General features: G+C 44.0%; 1 protein-coding gene across 2 annotated transcripts; it reads left to right on the top strand.

The window, feature by feature from the left end:
* SMKR1 (small lysine rich protein 1) lies at positions 1-6,515 on the top strand. 2 transcript variants are annotated; one of them, XM_070788157.1, is made up of 3 exons: positions 1-68; positions 144-195; positions 5,827-6,515. In XM_070788157.1, the coding sequence occupies exons 2-3, from the start codon at positions 193-195 to the stop codon at positions 6,019-6,021; spliced, it is 198 nt and encodes a 65-aa protein (XP_070644258.1). In that variant the 5' UTR covers positions 1-68; positions 144-192; the 3' UTR covers positions 6,022-6,515. The 2 variants fall into 2 exon arrangements, with proteins under 2 accessions (XP_070644258.1, XP_070644257.1); XM_070788156.1 differs by having other exon boundaries at positions 56-195.
* The last annotated feature ends 3,222 nt before the right edge of the window (positions 6,516-9,737 follow it).

Here is a 9,737-nt window from a genome sequence, read left to right on the forward strand (position 1 = left end):
CCCAGACAAACGGGGCGAGGTCCCGGGACCGGCAGCGGTTCGCTGGCGAGTGCAGAGGCGGCAGCCCGGTGAGCGGCAGGAATGGGCGCGGGGGCGCCGCCCCCAGGCGATGCGGAGAACTCGGGTCTCTGTCTTTCTTTCAGGATTGGGAACCCTTGCCATACTCACCGGCTCAACTGAGAACGCATTACCATGGTAATACACTCTACTTACGTCTAAGAGGTTCCGAGGCACTTTTTAAATTGGTTTAAGTACCGTTTGTCTTGTAGAGGCACGCTTTACTAAGCTTTGTTGCCCGGGCCAAGAGATTGGCGCCTTCATCTCCAAGGGTCGTGGGGTGGCGGTGTCCAGCCCAGTGATCTGAGCGCTCTGGGTAAAGATGAGGGGGGAGAGGGGTTTTCTTGGTGGTCTGCGCCTGCCGAAGGGGACTGTAACCGCAGAATCAGGCCCTCTTTTTGTGAGTTGGTTGGTTGAAGTCCTTTGGTTCTGCGGAGCAATTTTCACACCGAGAAAATGCCCAGGGCGCCAGTACATACCAAGAGCGACTAGTCAGGCACCTGGCTTCTGCTGCCCTGTCTAGGGTCCCAAGTGGGATTCTTTCTGTGGACTGTTGTTATTGTTCAGTCCCTTAGCCGTTTCTAACTTTGCGACCCCCATGGACTGCAGCACACCAGACTTCCCTCTCCTTCGCTATCTCCTGGAGTTAGCTCAAACTCATGTCCATTGAGTCTATGATGCCATCCAACCATCTCATCCTCTGTCGCCCCATTCTCCCCCTTCTCCTGCCCTCAGTCTTTCCCAGCATCAAGGTCTTTTCCGGTTTGTGGGCACTTCACATCAGATGGCCAAGTATTGGAGCTTCACTTCAGCATCAATACCTTCCAATGAATATTGAGGGTTGATTTCCTTTAGGATTTACTGCCTAGATCTTCTTGCTGTCCAAGGGACTCTCAAAAGTCTTCTCCAGCACCACAGCTCAAAAGCGTCACTTCTTCAGCCCTTAGCCTTCTTTATCCCTACATGAATACTGGAAAAATCAGAGCTTTGACTATACAGACCTTTGTTGACCAAGTTAAAAAGTGACTGCTTTTTAATATGCTGTCTAGGTTTAGCATAGCTTTTCTTCCTAGGAGCAGGAGTCTTCTAATTTCATGGCTGTAGTCACCATCCACAGTGATTTTGGAGAAAATAAAATCTGTCACTGTTTCCACTTTTCTCCCATCTACTTGCTATGAAGTGATGGTACCGGATGCCATGATCTTAGTTTTTTGAATGTTGAATTTTAAGCCAGATTTTTCACTCTTCTCTTTCATCCTCATTAAGAGGCTCTTTAGTTCCTCTTCCCTTTCTGCCATGACTGTGGTAATATCTGCATATCTGAGGTTGTTGATATTTCTCCTGGCAGTCTTGATTCCAGCTTGTGATTCATCCAGCCTGGCATTTCACATTATGTTCTCTGCATATAAGGTAAGCCAGGTGACAATATACAGCCTTGATGTACTCCTTTCCCTATTTGGAACCAGTCTTTTGTTCCATGTAAGGTTCTAATTGTTGCTTCTTGACCTGCAAACAGATTTCTCAGGAGGCAGGTAAGGTGATCTGGTATTCCCATCTCTTTAAGAACTTTCCACAGTTTCTTGTGATCCACACAGTCAAAGGCTTTAGCATAGTCAATGAAGCAGATGTTTTTCTGGAATTCCCCTGGTTTTTCTATGATTCAGCAGATGTTGGCTATTTGATCTCTGGTACCTCTGCCTTTTCTAAATCCAGCTTGTACATCTGGAAGTTCTTGATTCATTTACTGTTGAAGCCTAGCTTGAAAGATTTTGAGCATTACCTTGCTGGCATGTAAAATGAGTGCAATTGTACGGTAGTTTGAACATTTTTTGGCATTGCCCTTCCTTAGGATTGGAATGAAAATTGACCTTTTCCAGTCCTGTGGCCATTGATGAGTCTTCCAAATTTGTTGGCATATTGAGTGCAGCACTTCAACAGCATCCTCTTTTAGGATTTGAGATAACTCAGCTGGAATCCCATCACCTCCACTAGCTTTATTCGTACTCATGCTCCCGAAGGCCCACTTGACTTCACACTCCAGGATGTCTGGCTCTAGGTGAGTGACCACACCATTATGTATATCCAGGTCATTAAGACTTTTTTGTATCACTCTTCTGGATTCTTGCCACCTCTTCTTAATCTCTTCTGCTTCTGTTAGGTCCTTGCCATTTCTGTCCTTTATTGTGCAACCCTTGCATGAAATGCTCCCTTGGTATCTTCAGTTTGCTTGAAGATCTCTCTAGTCTTTCCCATTCTGTTGTTTTCCTCTGTGCCTTTGCATTGTTCATTTAAGACAACTTTCTTACCTCTCCTTGCTGTTCTCTGGAATTCTACGTTCAGTTGGCTGCATTGGTCCCTTTCTCCTTTGCCTTTCCTTCTCTTCTTTTCTCAGCTGTTTGTCTTGCATCTGAGTTGCATTTTATTCACTCACCATATTTTATTCATCCCTGCAGTGTTCCAGACATTGTTCTAGGTCCTGGGGAATTAAGCGAACTCATAGATAAAACCTCTGGGTAGGGAAACATACAATAAATATATAAACAAAAAGTATTATTAAATAGTAAAGAGTGCTTGGGGCAAGGAGATAGGAAGTGACAGTGCTGGGAGGGTTATTGGGAGGCCATTTGTACTTCCTCCCTCTTTGCCTGGGACAGTCCCAGTTAATGCTTGTTGCAGTGTGTTGGTTTGGGCAATGAATTATATGGTCACCTTAGTAGTAGAAAGAATACAGGCATGGTGTCTGGGAGGTTTTTCTGAAGAGGTAATATTTGAGCAAAGGCTAGCACAAAGATAAGAAACAAATTAGGCCCGCTGTGGAGATCTGCAGGAAGAGGAGGGAGCAGGGAGGATCTTGGCGCATTTGGGTACTAGAAGGAAGGCAAGTGTGGCTTGAAGCTAAAATGGTCTTCATTAAAGATTTCAGAGAGTTTTAAGTCGAGAGCTCTGTGTTCTGAGACCACAATAGCCAAGAGCCATGGGGTTGTAGTCAATCAACCCAACCAGCTCAGAACTGAAAATTTTCATTCCTTTATAGTAATTTTCTAACAGATTTATTGAGCTAGAGTTGATACACAATAGATTGTACATATATAAAATGTACAGTTTGATAAGTTTGGCATAGGTGTACAGACATTAGGCCATCACCACATTCAAGACATACGATTTGCAAGTATTTCCTCCCAGTCTGTGGCTTTGCTTTGCATTCTCCTTTCAGTATCTTTTGAAGAGCGTAAGTTTTCATTTTGATGGTGAATTTACCCATTTGTTCTTTTACAGACATCAAATTGGATATCATATCTAGGAAATTTTTGCCTAATCCGAGGTCACAAAGTATTTTCTCTGTATTTTCTTTTGTAAGTTTTATAATTTTGAGCCATTAGGTCTGTGAACCATTCTGAGTTAATTTTTGCATATGGAACATATATGGATTGAAGTTCATTCTTTTGCACATGGATATTCATTGTTCCAGCAGCATTTATAGAAATGATTATCCTATCCTTGTTCCACTGAACTGCTTTGGTACTTCTGTTGAAAATCAGTTGAATCAGTTATTTGAATCAGTTATCTAAATATACATGTGGGTCTAGTTTGCACTTTATTAATCTATTTGTCTATCTTAACACTAATACCATCTGACTACTATAGCTTTATAATTCTAGAAATAAGGTAGTATTAGTCCTTCAACTTTGTTCTTCTTTTTTAAAACTCTTAGCATTTCCCTATGAACTTTAGAATCTTCCACAAAGAGATGAGAACTTTGAATAAAAATGTCAAACCTCTGTCTTATATCCTTTGCATTTCCATATGAATTTTAGAATCAGTTTGCCAATTTCTACAGAAAGATGAGAACCTTGAATAAAAATGTCAAACTCTGTGTGAATCTTAGTTCTCAAACCATTTTAGAGATTAAAACACACTTTTTTTTTTTGGCAGTTATTCCAGGTAAGTCAAGTGTGTTTGACATGCAAAAGAGTATAAAATCATAAAGGAAGCCAAGACTCAGAATCCTTAAGAGCTTATGGCAGTGGACATCCGATACCCCACCAGGATGCTTTATCGGGAGATGCAGTTATCATATGGGCTCCATATTGTCTCTCTTCATTTGGATTTCCTCACAGAAGCCAGGCCACTGTGTTGTAACATAATGTCTCATCTTCATTCCTGCATTTCATATCTAGGAACATCCTCCATTTCACTTAACAAAAATGTATTTTAGTATTTTTAACACATTGACTATGTTTCTCTTTGTTTCTCTTTGTTTAAGTGAGGACATTTTTAAAGTGAAGTGCTATGAACAGGACGTCTGTTTTATACAAACATTTAGCCCTTGCAGGCATCCTTGATAACTTACACACTCCTCCTTTCCCTTGCCTAGAAGAGACACCTTTTCTGTAGTATACTCCCATCTGTTACTTTCTGTATGGGTGGGTCATAGGAATAGAAAATTCCTCGCAGCCTCGTGTGGCTGTAGCAAAACTTGGGGAATCATTTGTTCCCAGGTTAGGATGGTATCCATTCCTGTGCCCACAGGGCCTTAACCAGGCAGTGTGATTGTGGCAAGAGCACTGCTCCCGAGCCTGGTGAATGCTGGTTTGCACTGTGACCTTGCCGAGCCTCTGCTTTTCCATTTTTAAGACACGAATATACCTCCCTCCCTTGAAACTCATGAGGATTAGCGATGATAAAAGTGATGGCAACGCCCTTTATTAAGTGCTTAGTGTCAGATACTTGCTATGTGCCTGAGATTCGTGTCTCCCTTAATCCTCATGACTGCTTAATGAGGTTGAGAGTATCACATAACAAATGCCAAAATATGTATTTGATCCTAATTAGCCAATACATTTTAATTTAATCATTATTAGGAAAATTCTGAAACATGCACAAAAAGAGAATAGTAAAATGAATCACTATATAGTCGTATCTCAGATTCAGAAATTGTAAGCATTTTGCCACCTTGGCTTCATCTATGTTTTATTGGTTGGGTGGGGGTGGGCAAGGTGCAGTATTTTAAAGGAAAATCTCAGGCTTCATTTCATGCCTACAGATTTTAGTATGCATGTCTGGAACGTGTGAACATTTTCTTCCATGACCCAAAGCCACTCTCAGACCTAACTGAATTAATAATTACTTGATATTGTCATTTTCTCAATTGCTTTTTTTTTTTTTTAACGCCTTTTTATGGTTTGTTCTAATCAAACTGCAAACAAGACCCACATACTAATTGCCATAGGTTGGGGCTTTTATTTTAGTTTTTTGTGTTTTTTGGAGTTTTTTTGTTTTGTTTTAACAAAAGTAAAGAGGAGAAGGCCGCTTCTCTTCTTGGGAGGGCATCTTTGGGGAGGCGCTGGGGAAGCCTGGAACACAGCCTTCCCCTCCCCCTACAAGCATTCCCCTCTGGCCCTTGACCTTCTCTCTCCCGCCCCGGTTTATCTCCCTGTACTTCACCCTCTCGTGGAATGACACAGCCCGCAATGTATAGGTCTTGTGCCTTAGTTCCTCCGCCTTGCTCTCCCAGTCTCTGGGCGCTTAAATCACGTTGGGTCTCGGGACGGTGCCTGATAAGCAGTCGCTACATCGGACTGCATATGACTTCTCTTACCGCTTTATACAAACGTTTTTTGTTGTCAGTTTTTTTTCCCTTTAGGAACTTTTTTTCCCCTTAAGTTCGGTGGGAAATGTTGAAAATTATATATTTTCAACATATTTCAACATATTTTCAAGGTTACAAGAACTAACTTTTGCCCCGTTGTATATACTTGTCTTTGAAAGCCAGCTAAAGGGAAGAAGAAAGGCCGGGGCAAGTCGCGTGGGAAGAAGCAGAAGAAGCCGGAAGTGGACATCCTCAGCCCCGCCGCCATGCTGAACCTCTACTACATCGCACACAACGTGGCCGACTGCCTGCAGCTGCGCGGCTTCCGCTGGCCAGGTGCTGCCAAGACAAAGAAGGGGAAAGGCAAGACTTAAGCGAGAGCATTTCCCAGCCCCTCTATCCTGCAGAGAACAGAACCTGGGGAAGAAAAAGCAGGATTATGCCACCGTTGCAAGCAAAATAGACTTTATTGAAGACAATCTTGAGATGCAAACTGAGTGTGCTTTTTCTGTGGTAGATAATGATAAACGCATTTTACTTCCTCAGCTAAACCCAGATATGAGTGAGTGAGCCAGTTTGGTTTTTCAGAAGTTAAGGGGTGGGGGGGAGAAAGTGTGCGGTAATTCCCACACAGTGTGGTGGAATTGATAGAACTTTTAAAAGTTATTATAAATCTGGGTTAGAATTGAACCTCGCTGTCCAAGGGCAGTTCTAGCTTTCACGAGTTTTCTTTTGCCCAAAGGGGTTTTGTTTTTTAAAGTAGACATGACAAAAAGCATTGCATTTGCTCATGGGTCCCTCTTTCGACCACAGTTTCCTTCCCTCATCTTTTTCTAGAAAAATAATAAATATTTTTTTGTTACTACCATTTTCTTCTCAGCAGCCTGACTCTTGTCTGACTTGAATTACCCGCAGACACCGATGGAGACCGGGGTGGTCAGCCCTGCTCTGACCTCGCTAGGCCTCGGGAACAGTAGCTCAAAGGAAGGACAGGTGGGTGGTCCAGGTGCAGGGTGCTCATGCTTAGTCCCTACGTCATTTCCGACTCTCTGACCCCACGGACTGTAGCCCACCAGCTCCTCTGTCCATGGCATTTACAGGGAGAAAGAGAGAAATTAGCCCTTGTCCCTCTCTCCTTTCTCTTTGACCAAACTCTTCATCCTCTTTTTCTCCACTCTTATATCTTCCCACCTTCTGCAGCCCTTTCCTTTAAGCATGGCTGACCCTGACTCTTGGAGTCACTACTGGAAATGTGCCTTTTGCCTTCTACTGATATTCTGGGATCTCCCCAGCCTGTGTGAAGATACTTAAGAGAGAAAACCGCAATTGGTTCTGCTTGGCCCCCAAAGACCTAAAAGCCCCAAATATGTAACATGGAAGGAAAGGCGCCTTTAAGTATAAGCACCATCTTTGAATCCCATAGCTATCAGAGATTTTGTAAATATCAGAGAAGAAAAGCAAGTATGTGAATCTTTGTACCAGAGAAGGGGGATTTTGCTCAGAATCCGCAAGCTGGGGGTGACACTTGTCTGGCTGTGTCGTCTGTGTGGACTTAGTGTGAGCCCTCGGCTGGCTGTCAGGGGAACCCTGACTCAGGTCAGGTGAAAGATGGTGCTCCTCTTAACCTGAAAGGACCCTGTCTGTTCCTGAGAAACGGGGCGACCTTCCCACTCTGCTGACACTGCAGTGCTGTATCCGAGCAGTTTCTGTGGACACACCAGCTCTAGTCCAGTCCTTCTCAAACCTGGGTGTGCACCATGGTCACCAGAAGACTCCCGAAAGCTCAGGTTGCTGGGCCCTACCCAGCAGGAAGGGTGGGGTTCAAGAATTTGTGTTTCCACTAAACTCCCAGGTTGCACTGCTGCAGGACCCTTGGAGAAGCCCCACTCTAGTTCTTGCTGCCTCACCAGATGCTGAAAAACCTGACGGATCTCTGACCTTGTAGGATGTCTGAGGCCCTACTCTGCCTCTCTTGGGCTTCAGGAGCTCATGTCTGAGCCGTTGTGTTTATCTGAACATTAGGGAGGTGGCAACTGTGTTGCTGCTTTCTGGTCTCCACAGCAGGAGAACGTGGCTGAAGGGGGGACAGACGTGCCAGTCACAGACTTCTGTGGGCTGAGTGGATCATGGAGGTGGCGATGTCTTCCTCTTTTGAGATGGTTAAATGATGAGCATGCAGAAAGGACTGGAAGCATTTGAACAGGGGCTTGGATGGGGTGCTGTGTACTCGGAGTCTCCACCCAGGTTTTAGCAGAGTGGCTATTTAGTATTGTGCTCATTGCAGTGCTGGGGTTCTGAGAAGCCCTTAGGAGTTCTGAATTGAATAGCTGTGGCGGTGGTATAGTGGGTGTATGACATGAACTATCACACACAAGCCATATAAAAGTTGTGGCACATTTTACTTCAAACAAAATTTTTTTTGGTGAAACACTCTAAAATTTTCTTCAATAAAATTATCTCATTGTGACAATTTCTTGAGTATCTTCTATACTTGATACTAGGAAGGTAAGACAGGGTCCCTACCCTTCAGGTGCTCCCAGCCTGGTGAAGGGGGCTGATGCCCAGGTTCCATTGTGGTGGCAGCTGCATTTCTATTTCCACTTGGATAAAGCACATTCATCGTCTGGTTTATGCAGGTGATTAAGACTAGCCTTTATAGGACACCTGGGGGGCCTCTGATGATAAAATAGGTCCTCGAACCCTGCGGTTTTTATTTCTCCTAAACCCAACTCAACCAGGATCCTGATCCTTCCTATGGATGAGAATTCAAAGGGGAGCCTGTGAAAGGAGCCGTGACGGGAAAGTCCAGACACAGGCCACACGTGGGCTTTTGGGAGGCAAGCCTCCTTGCTGTGAGGCTACTGGAGCCGTTTGTGAAGGAAGCGCTGTTCCAGTGTGAGGGAGGAGGCAGGGCCCATGGCCAGAAACTCCAAGAACATGCAAAATGTCCATGGAAGGGGAAGGAAGATGTGGCAATGCATGTGGAGAGAGGATATGTATATTTATTTTGGCCGCTGTTGAGGGCCCTCAACAGTGAAAGACCTAAAAGCTGGATTGCTAGGGAATTCCCGAGAGAGGACATTTTTTAGAAAGGAAGTACCCCTTGCAAAATTGATGACAATTAAAAAATCCCTGGTGGCTCAGACCATAAAGAATCGTGCAAAGCAGGAGACCTGGGTTCGATCCTTGGGTTGGGAAGATCCCCTGGAGGAGAGCATAGCAACCCACCCCAGTATTCTTGCCTGGAGAATCCCCATGGACAGAGGAGCCTAGTGGGCTACAGTCTGTGGGGTCGGAAAGAGTCAGACACGACTGAGCAACTAAGGACTGCACACAGTACAGAAAGGACAATAAGAGTTGTTTGTTTTTTTTTAATTTCAAGCTTACCAAAAGAGTAAGAGGAAGTGCAATGACACCTAGGCCTTTTACCTAAATCACAGTTCTCAGCTTGGCTCTATTCACATTTGGGGCTGAATCACTGGTTGTCCTGAGAGCCTGTCCTGTGCACTGTGGGATATTCAGCATCACCCCTGGTCTCCACCTACCAGATGCTGGTAGCACCAGTTCAACTGAGAAGGACACGGATACCTCCAGACATCATCATATCTGGGAGGCAAAGTCATTCCAAGTTGAAACCATTGCCCTAGCATTTTGTCACATTTGCACACCTACACACGTATAATACAAATATATAGGTAAACATTTGTATACTACATATATTTCTTATATACACATAATCAGAGTATGTATATGTACACATGTGTATATATTATATACATATATAATATAAATACAAACATACATGTATATCTATATATATATTTCTTATATACTGATAATCAGAGTAAGTGGCAGCTATTAAATTGTGAATCTTTGTATAAAACATACGCAGGGCTTCCCTGGTGGTCCAGAGGTGAAGAATCCGCCCACCAATGCAGGGAATATGGGTTTGATCCCTGGTCCAGGAAGACCCCACATGCAGCGGGGCAACTAAGTCATGTACCTTTGAGCGCTGCTCTGAAACAAGAGAAGTCATCACAACGAGAAGCCTGTGCATCACAACAAAGAGTAGCCCCCCACTCACCGCAGC

This window comes from Bos indicus, chromosome 4 (genome assembly GCF_029378745.1).
Source record: "Bos indicus isolate NIAB-ARS_2022 breed Sahiwal x Tharparkar chromosome 4, NIAB-ARS_B.indTharparkar_mat_pri_1.0, whole genome shotgun sequence".
NCBI lineage: Eukaryota > Metazoa > Chordata > Mammalia > Artiodactyla > Bovidae > Bos > Bos indicus.